We start from the raw sequence: 23,957 nt of genomic DNA on the forward strand, positions 1-23,957 counted from the left end.
TTCTCAAAGCCTTTGATCAAGGACTGCTTAGGTTTCGAATTAACGGCTGGTTACCTTTCAGAGACCACACTAAGCACACGGCTACTTTGGGGATTTAGGCCGCTTTAATGCCTGTTTTCCAAGCTTATCTGTGGTATTTGAACCAATACGTTAGCAGAGGTCCATGGTGTGTTGCCAACCACCACACAAGTAGACATTGCAAAGCTCAGTAATGGTGATCGTCATGAAGTTTTGATTAAACATAACTGTTTTTTTTTGCTAACAGGAAAGTTTGGTGAGTTCTCGCACTTTCTTCAGACTGTTTTAAAGGCCCTGTCCAATCATCTTTTGATTTATTTTAAAAGCGCTCACAGTTGTCTTTTAATTATGGTGATGCCATTTTTATTCACACAAAAAAAAACAACCTGTGTTGTTTTCGAGGACATAGTTTCTGCAAAGCTACAGTAGTTCATGAGAATTTCCCCTCTAAGTTGTGGGCGGAACCATTGACATGGACCATGTTGCTCTCCCTGTTGCTAAGAGCTCCCTGTTTACTCTCTCTCCAGCTAGTTTACAGCCCCTTACAATCTTAATCTAACATTACCGGTGTAGGTACCATAACCATTCGGCCTGCAACAACCGTTCGGGGTCCTTCGACTAGTGCTGACGTTGCATTATGTGATTGGCTGTCCGTTGGTCTGATAACGTGTCAGATAGTGATTGGTCTGGACAAATGACTATACTACCATAGAAGAAGATATTATGGGGTCTGTTGTAAACAAACAGCTCAGACACAGAGCGAGATTATCTTCTAAACGTGCTTTTATTATTATGATTATTTTTAATTGAATTTGCAGCCAAATGGACTGCGGTCTGAACCCTTCTCCGGACTGCACACTATAAAAAAGCACCTTCCCTGCCTGCGAACACGAAGCTACGAGACTCCAGCTGCTCTGATCAGAGACACTGTTCGCTTGTGTGGAGCAGAAGGTTCATTCTGACAGCCATAGATCTTTTAACAAAGTGGGTTGTGGCAAAATCTCTTTAAACGTTACAAAGAATAATCTCAGACATAACTTATGAAGGAAAAGGAAACGTGAAATGAAAATTTGAAGAGCCCGAGCAGATCTCCACGCTACGTAGTTTGTCCAAGTGGGGTTACCGTAGTGTGACGTTATCCTCAGTCGAAAGGACCCCGAACTGTAGTTGTAGGCCGAATGGTTGTTACCTACACCAGTGCAACAAAAATGGCGAGCAATCTTGGTGCTATCCAGGCATTCAGTTTTAAACCAGGAGTGGATGTATCAGAATGGAGCGGAGAAGATGTCACAAATAAGCTCTTTTTCAAATAGCATTTTTGTAAAATAGAATAAACTATTACATTATTTTAGGGAATACCTTTGTCTGCTGGAGAGCAGGGGTTAAGCTTACCTTGTAGCTCAAAAAAAGAAAAAACCTGGCTTCACATTTTCCAGTGACCAATGCAATACTTACAGAATCTCAACGGTCACACGAAAGTGCGGCTGCTCCCACGATTCAAAGAAAAGAGCAGAGAAAGGTTAAAAGCTCCTGGGGCCTGCAGACACATTTTTCAGGGAGGTGGGTAATAGGATCAGGGCTTCCATAACTCCCCGGAGCAGCCAATCCTCCCTCGTTTCTGCCCGTTTAGCCTTCAAAGAGAAAGTTTGTGTGTCTGTGACGGCTGGTCAGGGGGTTAAGAGGGAAAAGTGCATTTTTTTGGTCACAAACTCAATTTCCTTGGTGAGCTGAAAAGGCCATGCTTTAAAACCCGAAGCATAAAGCCTGTTTAATTTGCCTCACATACTGTATCCTCCTGACCTGCTCCCTCTGGTGAGGATGAAGCGGCTCAGGGTTGCATGGATTTAGGATCCAGTCCTCCTTGAAGTCATAAACTTATGTGAAGCCCAATATTGAGGTTTTACACGCTTTGTTTTATACAAATGAGAGCAAATTATGATCTAATCTCAAATCCAAAACACATTGTGTCTATTTGTTCTATCTGAAAGTATGCTTTTTGGGATTTTGCAAAAAAAAAAGATGGACATTTCCAATTAACCCTCAAAGGGTCAATGAATAACATTTTATTATGTCTTTAAAAATACTATATCCCTGCGATGTCCCCAGCCGTCACCCGCAAGTGGTGGGGATAGGCTCCGGCAGGCCCGTGACCCCGAAAGGGAATAAACGGATTAGAAAATAAATGAATGAATGAATGAATATCCCTGGGATAAATGTTTATATAATCCTGATCTAGATTAGTAATTGCATTAATTGCTTACACAATATTATGATTCTTGTGAAAGTACATGCTTGACCGCCAAGTTTCAACATTGAATCGATCACATTTGAACTGTCTTTGATAATTAGAGGAGCTCAATTGAGATGCAGTGGAGCTGCAGTTCCTGAGCACCCACCGATAAGATCAGATGACAATGACTGAGTAGGAGACAACAAGGGTGCAGGGTCCCCGAGAGTGACCTCGGCCAGGATTCGCTCACCAGCTGCTGCCTGAAACAGGAAACCCTTGCACCTCTTCTGCCATTCACCTAGAACGCTTACCTTACACACTGCCTGCTCACTCGGCATGTATGTGGATGCAAATACCAACAGTATCCTTTACTAAAGATTCCCCTGCAACCAGGAACTCATTTTAAGGAAAACTGTTTCTGAAAACAACACATTTTGATTTGAATGACACTCTTTTTAAGTTGCTCTTGAAAATTATTCATTCATTTTCTAATCCATTTGTCCCTTTTGGGGTTACAGGGCAGCCAGAGCCTATCCCAGCCACTTGCAGGGGGACATCCTAGACAGGTTGCCAGCCTGTCACAGGGTCACAATCACACACCCATGAGCAATTTAGGGTAACCAATAAACCTATGATGCACGTTTTTGGAGAGTGGGAGTAAGCCAGAGTCCCCAGAGAAAACCCACGAGGAGAACATGTAAACTCCACACAGAATGGTCCCCTTGATGTTCTGTTTCAGGTCCCTCGGCCGGGGCTTGAACCAGGGGCTTTATTACTGTGAGGCAAGAGTGCTGACCTCTGCGCCACCGTCTTACAAACTAATGCTTTGCAATTCTGTTTTACTGGATTTTTTACAAAGTGAAACTTTGTCTTGATGCTCAACTTTTTGAGCTGTAAACTGTTAGGCATGGGGGGATGTAATGATGATTAGGCAACTCTTGTCATGCATGAATTCACTGCTGCACAAAAGTATGGAGAGAAAAAAAAGCTATGCTCCTAAAGCTGTGTCAAGTTTACTGGTATAAAACCCCAATGTTCACGTCCAAAACGTTTACACTAAAGCCGAATAAACAAGGACATTCCATTTGTTTACCCTGATCTTTTATACTAAACTCAGAATATAATAAGAGACCAAAGACTCGATATACCTATGTGGGACAATTAAATTTAAGTGTTCTTAGCCATAAAGCTTTGCTGCTCAACTTTTTAAGATGTAAAGTGGCAGGGATGGTGGTGGTGGGTTGATGATTTGGTTATTCTTGCTGCAACAGAACATGGCACCTCACTGAGTCATGCAAGAACTCACATGTAGGCGAAATTATAAGATGGAGAAAATAAAGTCAAGTTGCCAAGGCTTTGTGAAATTTGCTGGTATAAAAACCCAGTGTTTTTATATATATACGGGGAATTCCTCTTTTTTTGTATAGCTATTGAATATATAACTTAGAATATGATGAGCTAAGAGACTATAAAGACTTGATTTTTATTTGACTTTGCTGAACTGAAAAGGATACCTCGACTTTTCTGGAACAATGAGATTTAAAGGCACTTAGCCTTGATGCTCAACTTTTTGAGCTGTAAACTGTTAGGCATGGTGAGGGAAGGATAATGATTAGGCTGCTCTTGTTGCAACAGGACATGGGCACCTCATAGAGTAATGCACAAACTCACAGATGAAGGAATAGTATGGAGAAAAAAAGTTATATCGCTAAAGTTTGGTCAAGTTTGCTGGTTTAAAAACACAATGTTAATGACCAACAATTTTTACAAAAGACTTGATAAAAGAGGTAGTCTTCTCTCTTAATCTTTTAAATAAAATGTAGAATATGATGGAAAAAGAGGCTGATACTGACAAATAAGGTCTATGACTGATTGTAAAGTATGTAGCCATAAATCGTACAGACAATTAGAAAAGTCATGAAGTCAAGAATGAAATGTGTTTATTAAAATCTATACAGCCTCAGTGACGGTTATGCCATCAGCAGAAACAGATCCATTCAAAGATTGAACTTTGTCCTCTATAGAAACACAATCCTTTAGAAAAGAGGGAGCTGTCATATTTGTAAGTAGAAGGTGCTGTGTTTGTACCAGACGAACATTAAACAATGACCCCACCACGACACCCTCATTTGTCAGAGTGAGACCTACTTTTAAATAAAACATCAAACGAGGACAGGAGGGAAGGAGCCTGTTTGGTTGAGTTGCGTTCCTCACCTCAAAGGTTCGCCAGATGTGGTGGAATAAAGTGACAAATGTACTAGAAACGTTCCTGCTGTAAATCTTTACATCAAAAAGACCTGCTCTACCTAAACAGATAGTCTTAAATCCATTGACAAGGCCTCATAAAGACTTCCATCAGGTTAGTTCATCATGTTAGCTCCCATAAGTAACACTCATTCAATAGCCTTGGGTGATAAATAATTGCTTCGTGGAACCTTGACTTTTATTCTGTTGTTTGCATGCTGTCCCTTCAGTAAGCACTGTGGCACTCTGACAGCTTTAATTATTAACAAACTCCTTTTGCCTCACTGTGTACTCTCCGAGCGAGGACTTGTGTGGCGGGTAAATATGACGCCTCAACAAAAGAAAGCTGTAAACCTACAGGTTTTTGTGTGTGACAGAAATTTTATACAACTCTGAGTATGTAATGATGGCTGTTTTGTGAAGACAGAAAAAAAGTGAAACATTGTTTTCTTTTTGTTTGTTTTGCATCCATTTACTTTTGAGGGCATTAAGACCTCCAAGTGTGATGGGCCAGTGCCTGTAATGAGGGAGGGAGTAAACAGGGAACAGCTCTTATTTATTCATGAGACAAACAAGACTGCACAAAATGGGAATAAGTGTGTGATAATTTATTTAGAGCTATTTGTTTTAGGCCACCTAGGCCAAACTGGCTATCTAACGAGGACTCTTTATCCCAGCTCTCAGTTTTGGGCTTGTTTGTTTTAGATAAACTTTCAGAGTTTATTTTACTTTTTGTTGCCTATAGGTTTGTATTTAGAAATGGGATATAAAAAAGGGTCAAAAGACAAATCTGGCACAAATTTAGAATAAAGTTTGCAAGAACAATAGGAAAACCAATTGTAGTAGGATAAATTCCCGCTCCAAACCTCTTTTGATTGATTGTAAAATTGTTCCCAGTGGTCTTTTAATTATGATTATGCCATTTTAAAGCAAAATAATAAATAAAAACATTGTCTTCTAGTTTCCACAGAGCAGCAGTAGTCATTAGAAACGGTCTGGCATCAACTCTCATCAGCGACTGGGCTTTGGGTTTTTTCACCATGGTCCGAGGGCGGCCGTGGTGCAGCGGTAGGGCGGTAGGGCGGTCGTCCCATGATCGTAAGGTTGCAGGTTCGATTCCCGCCTTGCACGCCCATGAGTCGAAGTGTCCTTGGGCAAGACACTGAACCCCACCTTGCCTCTGGTGGTAGGCGGGCGCCTGTGTTTGGCAGCGGAGCGACCACCAGTGTGTGACTGTGTGTGTGAATGTGTGTGTGACTGGGTGAATGGGTCTGTGACTGTAAAGCGCTTTGTCCTTGTAGGAAGAAAGGCGCTATATAAGTATACACCATTTATTCCATACATACAAGATGTCTTCGGAGGGCCTTACCGCCAATGATTTTAGACTTGTTTCATGCACATTTCCTGTTTCACAAATGCATCTTTTAATCGCATTATCAAGGTCTCCTTAGTGAAATCAAATATAGCTGTTTTCAACCAAGGTTACAAGAGTTGATGAGACATAAGTGTGGCTAGAAACATATTTAACCCTTGTGCTATCTTAGATGACCCCACACTTGCATTGACGTGTTCACCCTACCATGACAAAGGTGGATAAAGGTGGAAATATTTCATGTAATCCATGGACACCAGTGAAGATCACAAATCATTGAAGAAAAAAGGTTCAGAGCACTGTCTAGTGGGTCTAGATGACCCAACTCCCAATGTTAAAGTGCCTAGGACAGCACAATTGTTACTTTAGTAGAAATCACCAGATAAAGAGGTGGATTTGTTAATTGGGTGATCCAAAGTCAGCAAATGCAAGAGAGATTTTTCAGTTTATCTATGAAATAAAACTTTGATTCTAAATCATTTATTTGGATCTTAAACATTGTACTCCAGCGCAAGTTAATATCCAATCTTATGAAAAATGCTCAATACTTTCCAATACTAAGCATTAGGATGTAAAGCCTTAATCGCATACGTTTTTCAACAAACTAATAACAGATTATACCTTTTTATATTAGATTTGAGATATTTGTTTATTAAATAGACTGTAAAGTTCTCTGGATTATTTCTTAAGTAGTAAAAAAAAATTATCATAAAGAAAAGATGAGACCTGTAAATACTGCAAGCTGCAAACGCAGACTTTTTTTGTTTTTGCAAGGATATTATTGCGACACTTGTCCAAGTTTTCTTGGTTTAATCATGCTTTGTGTTCAAATCAGGTTCAGTATTTACCTTTCAGTTTCAGTCATAACAGACTTTAATTGAAAAATAACTCTAAGCTTATTTAAGGGTCTGGTTTTCAGAGTGTTTGTGTTAGCTCATCAGTTTTAACACTCTTCCATTCTATCTTGTTTGAGGTCATTTCACTGTTTCATTTTCTCATATTTAAGTTTAGTCCTTTTTTTCTTCTTTTTGGAGTTTTTTATTGTCTACCTATCCAGATTAATAGTGCCTAATGTTTTTAGTATCACAATTACCTTTAAAATAATCCTTTTTTGATATGCATCAGTACTAAAATCACAAATTCTAATTAGACATTCATATATTCATATTCATTCGTTATTGCCTGCTTTAATACAAAATTTATTTAAATCAATGGAAAAAAACCTTTGGATGGTTTGGGGAAATTATTTGCTCCTTTTTGCCTTCTAATGTTAGGCATTTGAGTTAACTTATTTTGAAAAGCCAACATAGTTTAATGTTAATGTTTAATGTTTAATGTTAATGTTTTATGTTGTTTTTTAGTTAATGTTTTTTCAGAGGCCGACAATTCATAGTTATAAGCTTATGACCACAGATTGAGGTAATACACACACACACACACACATATATATATATAATATATTTGGTGAAATCTCCAAGGAATGGAGGGAAATGTGTATTTTTGAGGACCAAAATTAAAAAAACAAACAAACATATATATATATATATATATATATATATATATATATATATATATATATATATATATATATATATATATATATATATATATATATATATATAGACACCTTTTATATATATATATTCTGTGAATTTATGACTTCTTTTTTACAGAGTAAGCATGTTTTCCACAATATATTTACTTCAAAGAGTGGACGCAGTTCTGCTCTGTGACTCTGTAACTACAGTATATGGTTCCAGTGTTGACTGGCAGGGCCGCTTTCTGCTATGAGCAACCAATCTTTTCTTGCATGAGGAAAGTTGGACTGTTTCCCTTTGACAATATAATCTGGTTTAGAGTCCTGGCACTCTGCTTTTCATCCAAACCAAGGAAACTTTGAGCTTGACATGAACACATCTTTAATCTTGTGTCACAATCAATCATCACTTTTTAAAAACCAGCAGCTCTTTTGCAGAAGAAGGATGCGTGAAAAGTGGAGTTAGAACATTTTATATGGGGGGCTGCAAGGGGGGGGGCAGAACACATTGGAAGGGTGGCCAATGAAATAGAAGTAGAAGTCCGTTACAAAAACAGGGTGAAAATCACGTAAAATAGATTTTTTTTATTGATTTCTTAATTTTCGTCAATAATGATACCAATATTGACTCAAAAATTGTGGGCTGCTCCACCAGTTTTTTGCTAGAGGAGCAGATGCCCCCCTTAAACCCTGCAGCAACAGAAACGATACCTGCTTCCATACAATCTTAGTTGTAAATTTTGTGTTGTCTGCTGTACATTGCAAAGAGTGGCTCTGTGATTTACAGCTGCCATGCAAAAGCAACAGTTAAATGGTTTTTCATAATAAAAGCTTTTTTCCGTGGACTTATTTAAAAGTAAAACTTAAAATTAACCCATTTTAAAAGTAAAAAGAGGAGTAATCCATTTTGTTAGAGAAGGAAAAAATTCCATTGTGACCAAAAAATAAAAGGAAAAAAAAAAATTCTTGTCATCTCCAGAGAAAGTTTGATGATAAATTGAGGACTTAAGTATGCCACACTCTGTTTTATGTATCTTAGATTGGATTACTTGCACGCCGAGTGAGAATCAAACCGAAAGTTTGCCACTCAGTTCTGAAGTATTAAAATCTTTCTTTGGAAAGAACCCCTGACTGATGAAGCAAACTTGAACCTGAATGAATGACTCAGTCACCCTTTTTGTTGTTTTGATAAGGGCTCTACACGGAGCGTGCCTGGTGAAGATATTTGCCCAGACTAGGTCAGGGATTAAAGGCTTTTCTTATAGGAAGAAGAGAAAACAGAGGTTTGATCCCTTCCTTGTCCTTCCGCGGGGCAGAAGTGGGTGGCATTCAGCATCAAAGCAGAGGGCAGTATTTGTGAAGGACTCTGTGACACAGTGTTGAGCCACGTCTGCAGTGAGTTTGTCTGCGTGCGAGGAGATGAAGAAGCAAACCAGTCTGGGTGTGTGCAAGAGCTCTCAGTACTTTTCTCCTCTTCAAAGAAATGTGTCTTTAATCCAGTGCCGTCATCGTTTTGCATGGACCAAAATGCTCTGGGCACTTTGCATGCATATGCACATGTGAGCTCTCTCCCTTGTTTTTTCTTGTTTCGATGCAGTTTGGCCATCGTGACTGGTGCTTCTACAATGAATATTTGTGCAAAACAAACTCAGACTGGCATGTCTGAGGAAAGGTGAGGTTGGATTGAGGTTTTTGGGTTCTACTTTGGTACAAAGTACAGTCAGTGCATAACAATGGGGCACCAGTGAGGCCCTCAAGAAAAACTGATGGACCACCCAAATAAGTAGCCCCCTCTTTTCTAAATCCTGTTAAATTCCAATAAACCGTATAGACACCTTCAATCAAGCCACAAATGTAAATACAAATACATTCAATATGAAAAGAAAAAAAAAGATGGAAAGCAAACCTGCAATTCCATTCTCAACTTGTGGGGGCAGCATAATACAAAAAAGTAAAATACACACCTTTATTAAGTTATGGTAACCCTAACCCAGAGAAGTAAACAAACAATGAGGGTTCAATTAAACCTATTTAAAGTCCTTTTTGAACTGATTTCCGTGTGGAAAATACAGTTAAGTGTTTGACACTTTGTAAAGTTTGAATCTGCAATCCCATCAAGGGTTAGCGCTTTGGAATGTGAGAGCAGGTTTTCAGGTGCTCACATTAGTAGAAGAAATGCTACAAAAGCCAATGATAGACAAGGTAGCAGAGTAACCCTTGTGCCATCCTAGGCAGTTTACCATTTGGAGTTGGGTCATGTAGACCCACTAGACAGTAAACTTCACTTTAACCCTTTGCTTGACAGTTTTTTTTAGACATTTAAAAACTCCAGCATAATCTGCACAAATTTACAAAATCTGCAATTTGTAAATATTTATTTCTTAAAAAATTAACTTTCACAATTGTAGGCTACTTTACCCCACCATGCCTTGCCAAAAGCCTTTATTTTTTTTTAATCTTTCTTTAAAAAGATTTTTAATTAATTGGTAGAAATAAGTGACAAGCACATATCTGAAGGAAAGATCCTAAAGATTTTATAAGCTAAACTCATAATTAATGTGACAAAAAGCACTTCCTTAAATTAAAATGTCCATGCTTTATAGCTGATGCCGCAACTGATTTTCTCTCCATCACAGACTCAGCAGGTTCTGGCAGTCCTGTAAATGTCTTTCAGTCCCTGACATATTCTGTTAAAGCACACGTGACAAGAAATGTTAACACACATTGACCGTTCATTGTTAATGCTTTCATTTGTTTACTATCAGATGGGTCAGAAAGGTGCTTTGTTAAGAGTTAAAAACGTTTTTGTTGAGTCACTTACAAAACATAAAACTTAAACACTATTAATTTAGTGGTATTTGAAAAAAAATACACATTTTTGTTTTCTATCTCATTTGTACACATCATCAGCAAAAGTTTTTTTTTAAATATTTATTTTTTTAAGCAAGATTTTCAAACACTAATAAAACATTACTCATAATAATAAGAAAAAATAGTTTTTCTATCGCTGCATAGCCAAAAAATGATCAGGGTTACTCTTGTGGTGTTAATGCTTTGAGAAAAACGTCAAGAATGATTTCTGCTGGGCTTCTGCATGCTTTTTTTTCAGATTTAAACGTACACAAAAACAAAATAGGGTGTTCTTTTTTTTTTTTTGTTAAAGAAAAGGTTCTGAGCCGAATCCATTCTGACAGGACCGGTCTGCAGGTCGTCCCACAGCAGATGTTGTTTTATCTGTTTCTCTTTCATAGGAAGCTGCCCTTCAGAGAGTCAAGATGAAAACTGTCTGTGTTTATTACTGCTAGGAACCATCACCAAGGGGGCCCCCGCCGACCCGCCAAGGGAGGAATAACAAGCAAACCCGAGGAGTCAACAAATGGACAGCAGTCTACAGTTCGCTTTATGCAGAAGTCCCACTTCCTTTCAGCACTGGCTGTCCACACAAGCTTCAGAAATCTGTCGACTTTCAACAGGTCTCCTCCACTCATCGGAGTTCATTTGCTAAGTGGCTGTCAGTGCAGTTTTCCAAATAAGCCGGCCGACTGCAGGAGGAAAAGGTCAAGAGCTAAGAAAACATGTAGCTTTAGGAAGGGGGGTGGTTAGACATGAGCAATTCAGCCTCAAGATGTTAGTAATCTACTGTTCCTACAATATTGTCGTCTAAAGTTACTCTGTGGAGGGGCATTGGGGGGGGGGGGGGGGGGGGGGTTGTATGTTTTAAGCCAGATCATTATTTGAAACTTTTTGCTCTGAAATTCTGATGATGAAATCTCAATTCAAAAGTCTCATTTGTTTGCTTCAGGGAAATAAAGCTTCACTCTTTTTAGGCAAAAAAAGTTCAGTTAAGGTCATGTACTTTAGTGAAATATAGTTTTAGGGTTATATGAGTATTTAAATGACACAGATAAAAGATTTATTGACTATCATTTGAAAAACACAAATGTGACTACTTCTGCCTTTTTATGTAAATGCGGTGCAAACAAAAATACTGTCATGGCAAGCAAGACGAGGCAGACCCAGGCGCTGGAACCCGGAAGGAAAACACAAGGTGAGTAAGTTGGTTAGTCAAGTTTTAATGACATTTGGAGTTGCTTGAGATCTTGATGTGGCTGGAGGCTGGAGAGCAGCGGGTGAAGTTGCTGGAAGTAGCTTGGGCTTGAGGCGAGGCTGGTGGTCGGATTTGGCTCGTGGCGAGGCTGGAGGTCAGTGATGGCTCGAGGCGAGGCTGGAGGTTCTTGGTGTTCCGAGAGGTTCTGTGGTTCAGGTAATCCGGTGACTCAGGTGTCCACTCGTGGTCAGAATGTCCTGAAGGCAAGGCAATGCAAGTTAGCCATGAACATGAACACTTGGACTAAACTAGACGAGAGACCAGGTTAGGCACCATCAGGGGCAACGAACTGGCAATGAATGCTGGTTCTGGATCTCCTTAAGTAGGCCTGGTCGGTCATTAGGTGAGTGTACACAGCTGGGAATCATCAGGAGCCAAGCAGAGAGGGGATGGGGAGGAAGACTGTCAGAGGCACCATGACAAATACGTCCAATCACAAGCTAGCTTCTAACGAGTTGAGTCAATCTAAATTGGCTGAAGGTGAGTGCCCAGCCAGCTGGGCACTCTCCCTCCTTCTTTTCACGTTCCACCATCCATTTTAGAAGAACATAAACACTCACCTGAGCACAGGTGTTAGCTCAACAGACTGAATGACTGAAATATTTCACACTAGTTGGTTTTAAGGCATAAGTATGCGTGTGAACACTATCTGTTTTGTGTACATGTCGACAGGTGGACATTTTTGCAACTAACAGGTGTGTTTATAACATTTGAGTGTGTGTGTGGACAGGCTCCGCCCTTTTTTTTTGTTTTTTTTTTACATTTGAACCTTACCATAATGATTAACAACCAGTAAACTTGCTGCTTTATGCTGCTTCATGGTCTTATCCCCCTTCCCCTCCTATTATCACCCCCTACCCCCCCTCTCTCTAACGTCCCTCTCTCTTCTTCCCCTCTTTCCTTTTCCGTCCGGTCCAACACCAAAGATTTTCAGACATGTTTGAAATTAATAAAGTTTGGCCTCAATTACAAAAGGGGTTTATTCAGACATACCTTTGGTTTGTCTGAAGATTAATAACCCCTCTTGTTAAAGTAAAATATGTCCAACCCAAGAGGCCCTCAGCTCTCATCTGTCTGCCTAGCTGTTGGACAGGACAAGTTAAAAAAAAAAAAAATAAATAAAATAAATTGGCTGAAGGTGAACTACAACAAGAGATGTGTTCTATGTGCACTAAACATAACCTTTTTTCACAGCCCTTCAAACAACACCTGAATAAATTAATACAACACAGTTTTTATCCACAAAGAACAAAATTGTCTAAATACCCAAAATGGCAGGTTTTTATGTATGAAGCTGTTGTCAGACACTTTATTTTTGTTGCTTGAATTAAAATGTTCTAAACAGAAATAGAAAAAAAGTTTCTCTGTTGAAGGGCATTTTCATTTATAATCTTAAATACCAAATGAAAAATATGAATCCAGATTGGATCCATTTAGGTAAAAGTATTGGACAGGATCATAACACTTAACGTTAGATGAATTTTTGATGTTTCGATTTGTGGATCATGTATCAAAATGCCCACCGAATCATGTGAGAAGAAAAGTTACTCAACCATGATATTGTAAGACCAAATGCGGCTTCAAATCCATCTATAGTTACCCAAAATAATATCAAAATATAAAATAAAATACTTAAGGATGCATTTACCCTATTTTCAAGGAGGATCCCTGGATTATTAGGCACACCGTCAACAAATGGTCTGTTTTTGAACTAAACGCTACACATTAGTTTCATTATTATGTTAACATTGAAACCGAAATTTGTAGTGAATTCATTGCATCTTCGGTCAGTCCACCCTCCCCATGAATCCTGTTGGAGTGGTTTGTCCTGTCGCTCCCGTGTCAAGTAGTTCGTCCTGCTCTCTTCGCTCATCCAACACTTAAACGATCAAACCTCATGCCCTCTCCTTCCTAACGGAGTCATGGTAAAATACATGTTTTGTGTCATGAAAGATGCTATGTTTTTGAACCTCCACAATTAAACTTTCGTTGTCTGTGGTGGTGTTATCTGCATTTTTTTTTTATTCATAAGTCCAACAATAACAATGAGAATGCCAGGGGAATCTGTGGTGTTACTCTGACATCAGTAAAGACAACCAGAATTAATCTGTGTATAAAATGCTCTGGATTATAAGAAACCGCTGTTATTTTCTTTTTTTTTTTAAATGAAAATAAAAATTAAGGCTTTTTTAGTGCACCTTATAGTGCGGAAAATATAGTATTTTAAAAATTAATTGATATTCTACTTTTGCTAATTCAGTATTCCCTAAAAATAGTCTTTTTTAGGTTAGACTCAGCCTCGTTTTAGCCTGAAAAACGTTCTCAAGGGCTACATAAGCGTTTAATGTCCGGTCACATGTGGTGGACAAATTACTACATAAATGTTTATATTGTGGAGCATCTCTTCTTGTTTGTTTCGTCTTGAAAACTGACATAAATTTGAGGTTTTGTTTTTTTCTCCTCTATAACCTTCACCTTATGGACCTTTTATTGCTCAAAAAGTGTTACAAAATGTTTTGTTTTTTGAACACATGGATCTTATAAATGCTGAGAAGCTGTTCGCCCCACTGGATTTTTCAACCTGAAGCTTGCTGTAAAATCTTAGTTTCCTCTGGTTTCTCTGTCCTGCAGGCTGAGATAAGCAGAGACATTATGTTCAGGTGTAAGAGAGTAGATAGGACGCATGCAGCTGAGGATTGTTGATTCTGCAGGCAAATGAGCCTGTTAGCTACGTGAGCGGCACTGAAATGACTTCAATGTTTGCACCAACTTCCTAAAGCTGATTTTATTTATTTATTTTTAGGTGGACTGGATACCAATGAAAAATGAATGAGCCGATGTTTCCTTATTCTGTTTTATTTAATGGGTGCAGTAAAAACCCAACAGCTTGAATAATCAGCAATGGTTAGCCAAAATCTGAAGTGCTTTTTAGGATTTTTGCATAAAAAATTAGCTCAATCAATCATTTTAAACATACTGATAAATGGTACACAGTCATTGACTGTATATGAGAACTGGAATGAGTGACCCCCTCCCCCCTTGCGTTCCAAACAGGAAGTGCTCACTGGGCCCAGGAAGCCAAAATCCCATAGCTTTCTATTGATAAATTAACAGCTGGTAATCAGTCATTTTATTTGAAAGAAGACCAATTTTGCTCAGTTACGTTTTTTTTAACAGGTTCTTGACATTCCTATTTTTTTCTTTCTTTATTGCAAGTTATTCAAGTTCTGATCTGCCAATCAGATGCCTTAAAGAAAGGATGTGGTCTCACATTGAATGTTTCATTGATTCTCCAAAGCCTGCTTTTAAGTGGCAGGGGTATGGACTTCCAATAAGCTCACTTCTGATTGGCAAGTTTGTTGCCATAAAAACAATGACTCAGACTTAGACCGATCACTGCTAACTAATGTCATCTGGGTCCTCTATGGTGACATCTGTATCGCGAAAAAGCGGTACGTTACAATGCAAGAAATAAAAAAGATTAGAATTTATTAAGCTGGAGAGATGAAATTTGAATTCAAAAAGTTATTTTAAACAACTTTTTTTTTTACTGTGACCTTTAAACTTTGCATTTAAATATATTCAGGAATAAAACAAAAAACAAAACCAAGTCTGGTATAGAACTAAGCACAAAAAAAGCTAAGAAGTTATTCCAAACATACAATGCTTCTGCACTTTCTGAATAAATACATCTCAAAAATACATATATATTCTCATTTTTATTATATTCTTGCTAGAAACATGTTAGAAGATAAAAGCATCTATGCATGTTCAAAATACAGCATCAGCTCAGTTAGAACGCACCAAGATTCGTTTGAAACACAATCTTCTGCTTTTACTCTTTCAAACTCTTTTTCTTTTTCTGTTTTGAACAAGAACAGTCGTTCATAATGCAAACCCTTCAAGAATGTATCAAAAATAGAAATTTCCACTGATAACTGATTAGAAAAAGCTTTGATGACAGAAAAACAAAAACGTTGCATATCTGCTGTGGAGAAATTTTTCTCCTCAACCATAAAAGTAGAATATTGCTTTAAATTAGTGCAGAAACGGGAGGAGCAGAAACACAGTAGTTAAGACTTGGAGAATATCACTGAAAGTTTAAGAATAAACGATCAGATAGAAGGTTACTGGAATAAAGTTTGAAACATTTCTTTTTTCCTTAGTATAAAAATCAAAGTAAATCTCCCTGATAATTTGATTTTTACCCGATTAAAAATGTTCAACTAAAGATTTTGGAAATGTATTTATGCCAGTGATACAGAAACTTTCAACTTTATTCCCAAAGTCTCAGACTGATCTTTGACGGGACTCCATCTGGATATTTCTGACCTTCCTCAGTGTTAAATTTAAAGACATTCAGTCATCCCAGCCAAAAAAACGCCCCGTCATCTGATAGAACTTCATATTGAAGGGTCTGTAGAAGTCCCGCAGCCTCTGTACCACCTCCGGATCAATGTTCGGATGAGTCCGTCCTTTGGTCTTCCCCAAGCAGTGTGGCTTGCTGCTGCCTTCTGCTTTCTTGAGGCACGGGAAACCCTTGGTCTGGTTGAAGTAGAAGTGTTTGTCTGTGATGATCCTCTTGAGGCCTAAGAAGTCCTGAACGCGACCCAGCTCTCCAGCCGGGTCACTGATCAAACGCTCGCCGCTGACAAACAGGATCTGCTCCATGGGGAAATACTGCAGCCAGTTGTCCAGGTGCTTGGCGTAGATACCGATCTGGATGGCGCTCCAGGAAGTGTCAATGAGCCCTGTAGTCCTGTTTTTGAAGGTGAGGCTCTCAAAAGAGGGAATGTCAGGCTTCTTAGACAATGTCTGTGTGTAGTCAGAGATAGCCCTAGTGACGGGGTCCCGCACTACCACGATTAACTTGGTGTCCCTGGACATGGCTGATATCCGTGCTGGAGCCTCTCTGGTCACAAAGTAGCTGGGGGTTTTCTCCATTGTGATCTGGCCCTCCAGGGTCTTGGGCATCAACTCCCTAAACAGACAAACACAAAATTTATTCAACATGCCATTCTGTCTGATGTTATTTAAGTAACAGAACAAAATAAGAAACACAAACCTCCCTTTATTAATGCTACTAGTTGTAATCTAACAGGCAGCAATAGTTAAACACAAAACCAATAAAGTAGACAGTGAATTGTACAGTTTATCTGTACTTTATTTGGAGCAAATCTGATTACTACTACTATTTAGTGCTGAAAAAGTACCAAAACAACATTTGTGTAGAAGAAAAAAAGAAAAACCCAAAATATGGAAGAAAGGATTACAACACAAAGAGGGCATGGTGATGAACACAACAGTTTCTGAAGATTTATCAGAATTTCACAAAACAAAGGTGATGAGCGCACTAAGCTGTTGAAAAGGGGTTCAAATCCTTCAAGGTTATAAAAAGATTAATTTAATAAATGACCATAGTGAGTATTTAATGGGGATAGTGACCAAATTTAAAATTATTTCTAGCTTAGTTGTAACTTGATGTTCTTTGAGATAAATATGTTATAGCTAGAACTGGGAGATATGGCCAAAATAAAAATGAATCCCCATATTGATTACATAAAATAAACTGGATTTTAAATCAATTATCCACCAGAGTCTATTTGACCACAAAGTATGGATTATTTAGCAGCTGTGATGCTTTTTGATTCTCTTAGACCAGGGGTGTCAAACTCATTTTCACTGGGGGCCACATCAGCATAGTGGCTGTCCTCAAAGGGCCAGATATAACTTATTCATGTAACTAAATGTAATAAAAAATAAATTTAACTACTGTTAAATAACTCATTATTTATTTATTATTACTTTTTAAAGTGACAATTACAGTTGCATAGAAAACATATGTTTGCTTGTTACTTTAGCATAAATCCTTTTAAATTTGATTCTGTCAGGTTACGTTATATGGATGGTGTTTAGGTCCCAATGTATAGGTGCCCAATCTGAAATTTCAAGTCCGATTCCCCCTAGATATGAATAAATAAACACCATAAATTTTATTTTAAGAAATAAAATGACATGGAGGGCCACATTTGGCCCGCGGGCCTTGAGTTCGACACGTGTCTTAGATTGCTCAGCCCGCCTGCAGTGGTGCGCTATGGCAACGTCCTCTGAACCCAAACATAGCACTGCGCCCCGAATGTGAACGTGACATAAAGGATGTCAATGACTGTTTCTGTCAGTTATAGGTAGGTCAAAAAGAAATTACAGAAGAGCATTTGGACTTTAAACATGACAACAAAGGGTTAAAAAAAAAGTTAAGGTGTGCAGAAAAATTGGATGGACAGACAGTTCTGGAACTGCGCGACAACATGGACATAACTACACTCAAAAATGGGAATTGTCCAAAATCAAGGGTGGTATGAAATCTTGCAGAATTTAAAACCCAACCATAATATTTCTAAAAAGTTTCAAAGAGTTTTTGAGTAGAGTTTGCGAGGAATCAACCTCCTGTCATGCTAAGAACACCGAACACATGGTAAAATCTTTTTAACTTTTGGTCTTGCAGCTTCTTCTGCTTTTAGTAAATAATTGACAACTATTTTCAATTTTTCCATTACTTTTTTCTTACTTTCAACTGTTAATTTAAAACATTACATGAATAAAGCCCTTTTACAGAAATAAAACTACCTCAGAGCTAAACATTTGCCATACTGTTCTAATAAAACTAAATTAACCTAAAATAAGTCGGAAACATTTTCTTATTCTTTATTTGTTTTTTTCTTTCCTCCTTTGCTACTTAGAGTGTGTGTTCACCGTCAGGACAGTGACCTCAAGCAAAGCGGGTAAAAGCAGCCTATGAATGATTAACATGCCCTCCCTCCACCATTTAAAGTCTCTGCAGAATACAGCTTTAAAATTCACCAAAGTACAGAATGCGAGCGTCAATTATTCATCCACCTGGCTGGTGCTGCTTACAGCAGGAGGCGGAAGGAATTGGCACCAGCTAAGTGGCCCAGACTCCTCGTGTAAAAGAAAAGTTTGCCACCTGTGGAAAAACTGCTGAAGCCATGAAAAAAAGATGTCCTCTGAAACTTCTCATTTAAACTCATCTCTGTAGTCTGCTGTTCCTGTGCAGAGACAGAAGCAAAGCTTCAACCCGCCACTCAGGCTTTCTGTACCATCATGCTCCGTTTAACAAACATGGAAGCTGATGAGGCAAAGGGCACTGAGATGTTTGCGGTGGCTGAGCTGTACACAAACAGCAAAAGCCTGAGCTGTCATCGCAGACGTGATTCCACTCAGGGGTTTCAGACAGTGTCACAGGAAACCCTTTCCTTTTCTGACATTGCAGCTAACAAGACAGCATTTTACAAATCCCTGCTGCACAAATAATGTTACATCTAGCAAGGTGGTTGAGGTGTTGAGGTGGAGAAAAAAGGTTTTAGGTTCGGTGTGATGAAAGAGGAAGCAAGAAATCCTGTCCGGTGACATCCTCGAAAGGTTTTTCTTTTACAGTCAACCATCCCATATGCCGGATGGAAAGGTTGACTTACAATATTATGAAATTTATAATGCGTGCAGAAGACACTGATTGATATGCTCATGAATTTTACTACTGCTCCACAAAAAAAAGTTGATTTAAGTAGAAAAAAAAAACATCTCTAAGTCTACAGTAAAAAAGGTTTCTTTTTTTGCATATATTCATTTACATAAAATACTTCAAACATAGTAACTACTAAAATACATGTATTGTAAAAAACAATTATCTTTGAATATTTTCAAAGCACGCATATTCACTAAAGAACAAGGGTCAGTGTGTTTTCGGGCTTTGATTTTCAGACATCCTAAACTGGGTGAACCAAACGAGGGTGACAAAGCCCTAGCTTGTGTTCAAGCAATGTGCTACTCCATCCCCTCTAAATCTACAGGCCCCTAGAGGCTTTTTCAGCAGCCGGGGTGATGTTCCTGGAGGGTATTCTTTCCAGTAGTCCCTGTGGTTCAACCATTTTTAGGAGCATCCACTAAAATGGTTGAAGTTTTTATCTTGTCAGGTAAAGTCAAAAGTGTTATAAATCCATGCAGTGGAAGGAAGTTGGCCTTGACAGCTTTACTTATGTTTATTCAAGGTTCTGGCTTCTAGTTGAGCTCAATAAACAAAATGTAACAGATCTAAAAGCTGTAAGTCAATACCTTCAGGCTGCTGTCAGAGCGTATCTAGTCATGCGGCTGAACATGCTGAGCGCGTCTTTCCTTAGAGGAACAGATCATGATGTCAGCACAAAAGGAGCAAAGAGGAGGTGAATGGCGTGCTACAGCATCAAAACAGGCGACCCAGTGTCCTCTCACACTGACCATCACCCGACCTCTCCAGTCCTCTCAGTATCTGCTGGCAGCTGTGCATGGAGGATTGTGGACATAACTCCTTTCCTTTTACATGAACCCTGCCTCACTGCAGTAACAGTCCACAGGGAGACTGTAAGCTGCAGCTGTAAAACAAACCCACTGTTAGTACTGACGATTTAGATACCACCTCACCTGCAATCTACCCATGTCTCAACCCACTGCTGCTTTGATCATGTAGATCTGGGGGGGAAAAAACTGTTCCCTTCAAAATACCTTAACAGCAAAACACAAAAAATGAGCATTTTTTTCTAATAAAGAAAAGAGATGAGCCCGCACTGAAGGAAACATCCATATTTGATGACATGGATGAAGCTTTTTCTGCAGTGGATGCACTCAGAATGGTGGTGTTGATGTGAGGGACCAGCGTGGAGACTGTTGAATGTGAACCTTAAGCTTCTCGTGTTTTCTAGCTTTCATCCTTTATGGAGAAAAAAAGGTTAAACTTTCAATTTGTTTTGGAAGAAATGAAACCTAATTGATTGTTTCCTCAGATTGAGCACTATGAAACTGTGACTGACATTAAAAGAAAGAAAGAAAAATCATGTAATATTACTTATGATGTGAAACTCTTTGGTTTCTATCCAGTGTTTGTCACATATGTTTAATTTTTTGAGTCTGAAAAAGTCTTGGTGTGGGCTATCTTGTGATTAGATAACATTTTATGTTCAAAGCAAGTTTTTCTAGTGACTTTCTTTGCATACTTTTCCTTCTCTGCCATCACTTGAAGCGTAACAACCAGAGTCATGTACATTTAGGCCTGTCTTTCCTTTTCTTTTCTATTGTCAGAATGGAGCTGTACAAGCCCTCAGAAAATCCCTGTTGGAGTGGGAAAGTAAATGCAAAACAATAAATCATAAATACATTTGCTGTGTTTTTTTTTCTTTCTAAATAAATAATGTTATTTTGATTATAATTTAAGTCTAAAATTTCTTCTACTGCTTTGTGATCTCTTGACACATTTGGTGGATTTTTGTATATATAGTTAAAAAAATGAAAATGAGGGTGGGTAAGCAGAATGAGACAAAAATAAATAAATAATGATAAACAAAACTCAGTCGATTTTTAGAGAGTTTAAAGAGCTTTGTGATTCCCTGAAGTGAATGACAGATCATGGAGGAGTGACTTTAATCGCATTTCATGTAGTTCCTTTATTTTTGGATAATAAAAGTAATATAAATCAACAATGTGTGACAGTTTAACAACCTTTGCACTAAGTGGTCAAGAAATTCAATTCAATTAAAATAAATCAAAAGAAATTGAAGACAATTTCCAAAAGTAAGGACATTAAGGAAATGTCATTAAATGATGCCTCATTCCAGTTAAATTTGAAGCTGGAAAGTAAAACCAAACAATCAAACAAAAACAATGTCAACACAAATGTGCACACAACGCAAAACTCATTTTGGACTTTTTGCAATAGTTAAATTCCTAAAACAATACAATTTACCAAAAAAGATCTCAATTCATTTTCATAATTGTAGACTTTTAACATTATTAATGAAGAATACATGATTAACTCAAATATGAGGAAAAGACAACAGGTTCGATCCTTTCAGTGAATGATGAGTCCTGTTTGGTTTGCACCAAAATCGCATAGAAAAAACAAGCTAAAACTATTTTGATCTCAGTTTGCCATCTTAAGCAGATCCTTTGAAAGTCACTATTCATAGCAAGCAGACTGTTTTTGTTTGCTCCATTACCTCTCAACCGGAGCAGAGCAGCTGCATCCCACACGTGTGACGAGCTTGCGGACAAGGACAACCATTAAAAGATCATTTCATAGTAAATGAGCTTCAGCTAATCAGAAAGTAAGTTGTTAAAAAGACTTGGAAAAAAGTACATTTCCATGACACCATAAAAAGTTATTTATAAAAGTTGGCAATTTATAGCAAAAAGTTGGCTGCATTTCCAATTAGGTTTTTTACCGACCGAACTAACTGCAAATGAGGGACTGTTGTTGTTAAGGATGACATTCTTTCTGTTATGCTTGAATTCTTTTCAAATTTAAAATTTAAATGCAAAATGAGGAAACAATTAAAAGGCGACAGACTACCTCTGACATACTTTTTCCTTAGTCAATATTTTAATGGGAGAGCTTAAGTAAGTAAGTAAGTTTTATTTATATCTGTGCCTTTCATAGAGAAAATCACAAAACGCTGAACAAAAAAGCAACACAATACAATACAATAAAAACACAGAAACAATTATGATGTAAAACAAAACTAAACAGAATAAAATACACGTAGAACAGAGATAACAATAAAACCAGTCAGCTAAAAGCATTTTTGAATAACAGAGGGAGGGCATTCCAGAGTCTGGGGGCTATTGCCTGGAACTACTGGTCACCTCTGGTTTTAGATTTTTGCTTAGACCCATACTGGTGTGTTTCTTTTCCCCTCCTTAATAGGGGCATTAAACGAGAGGAGCAGCAGTACGGTAGGTGATGTAAGAGACGACAAAGCGTCCAAATGCCCCAGATTTACAGCGAGTCCAGCCTTTGCTTTGATGTCTCCATAGCACGGCTAAAATACAACTCCCAAGGCCCATTGAGGCAGGGAAACAGGCAGCAGGATCCACTCAAGCAACAAGAAGGATCTCAAAAACCAAGGCAGAAAGAGCGAACATGAACCCAGGTTTGTCCTTAAATCAAATTCACTGTTTTGGCTTCCTTTCAAGTGTTGGAGTGGAAAAAAAAAAGGATAGGATGTGTTGGACATAACAAATAGCTTCTGTACGCAAAATGAATGACATGTTGTAATTTGACTTCATCCCTCTCATATGGAACTGACTATGTGGAAAGAGATGCCAGAAGTTTGTCATGTTGCTTCATTCCTTTCTCTGAGGCTTACTCAGTAACATACAGTCCATCCCTAAATGGCTTCTTTGTGAAGTTGTCTATAAAGTAAGTGCGTTTTTAAGAGTTTGATGCATCAGTGCTTCCTAGCTGAACTTTTACTCACAACCAAGCCAACTCTGCCAACTTTTCCTGACTGAAAATTATGTCAGACCATAAAAGAGTCTGAGAACGCCTTATTTTAAACTGGAATCACTTGAAATAAACGTGAAATTATGAAATGAAAAAAGTGAACCAGGAGATTAAATTACCTCCAGCTTGACTGTTGTCTTTTTCTCCTGTTTGGATGGGTTGGTGGGCATTTGGATCTCCTCCAATTCAGTCAATTGGTGGGAGTTATAAAAACACAAAGGCAAGTGGGCATGAGTGCTGACCACTTTAACCCACCAGCCTTTGATTCGTTTCAACTTCTTCCAGCAGGAGACCTTGGCAAGCAACCACCCCAAGGCCCCACCACAACCAGTAGATCATAATCTTGTAATTGGCTCAATATTTGCACTGTTTGCATGCCATGTGAGCGCAAGCGAGGCTTTAGGTGGCTCAGACCCGCCAGATATTTTCCAGGTCAGTGGACGCCAGCGGAGGTCAGAGGAGAACAGTGAAAGAGGAAGTGAGGGGGTAATTTGGAGTAATGGTTGATGTGTGGCAGCTGACTGCTTTGTCAGTCTTGTGTGAAAACACAGTCCTGTACCTGCCCTGCAGCCTGCAAGTGCAATCATGTCTCCAGAAAATGGCTATGTATCAGCTGGGAAATTGATGTGTTACTAGCGATAGCTTTTTTTAATTTTTTGGATTATATTGAAATGCCACTGAAAGAGCGTCCGTTGACGGGTGAGAAAAAGTGTCTCTTCATCTAAAGATAAGCAGAGGGACGGACCTTTAATTCAGGGATTAACCTGTGGGCACTAGAGATTTAGCTCCAGAGTTTACATTCTTTTGACTGCAGTAACTCTTCAACTGAGAGACAGAGATGGGAAGGACGTGCAACAGATAAGGGTGATTAAGGACAGAGATGGAAAGGTGCTAACAACCCAAGAGAGTGTACAGAAAAGATGGAAGGAGTATTTTGAGGAGCTGATGAACGAGGAAAATGACAGGGAAAGAAGGGAGGAAGATGTGGCTGTTGTGGAGCAGGAAGTAGCAGAGATTGGAAAGGAGGAGGTTAGGAAGGCTCTGAAAAGGATGAAGAGCGGAAAGGCCGTTGGTCCTGATGACCTACCTGTGGAGGTATGGAAGTGCTTAGGAGAGGCA

General features: G+C 38.6%; 1 protein-coding gene and 1 long non-coding RNA gene across 2 annotated transcripts in view; one reads left to right on the top strand and one right to left on the bottom strand.

The window, feature by feature from the left end:
• Positions 1-10,544: 10,544 nt before the first annotated feature.
• LOC111946414 (uncharacterized) lies at positions 10,545-16,275 on the top strand. The gene is made up of 2 exons (XR_002872134.2): positions 10,545-11,989; positions 12,648-16,275. It is a non-coding gene; the product is annotated as an uncharacterized LOC111946414 (long non-coding RNA).
• The window catches only part of LOC101161678 (heparan sulfate glucosamine 3-O-sulfotransferase 3A1), a 45,689-nt gene continuing 36,081 nt past the window's right edge, over positions 14,350-23,957 (bottom strand). The window contains exon 2 of the mRNA XM_004080593.5: positions 14,350-16,490. Within this exon, the coding sequence (XP_004080641.1) occupies positions 15,869-16,490 (622 nt within the window). The 3' untranslated portion in view covers positions 14,350-15,868. The remainder of the gene's footprint in view (positions 16,491-23,957) is intronic.

Source organism: Oryzias latipes, chromosome 19 (assembly GCF_053564925.1).
Source record: "Oryzias latipes strain Hd-rR chromosome 19, Olatipes_Hd-rR_3.1".
NCBI classification, from domain to species: domain Eukaryota; kingdom Metazoa; phylum Chordata; class Actinopteri; order Beloniformes; family Adrianichthyidae; genus Oryzias; species Oryzias latipes.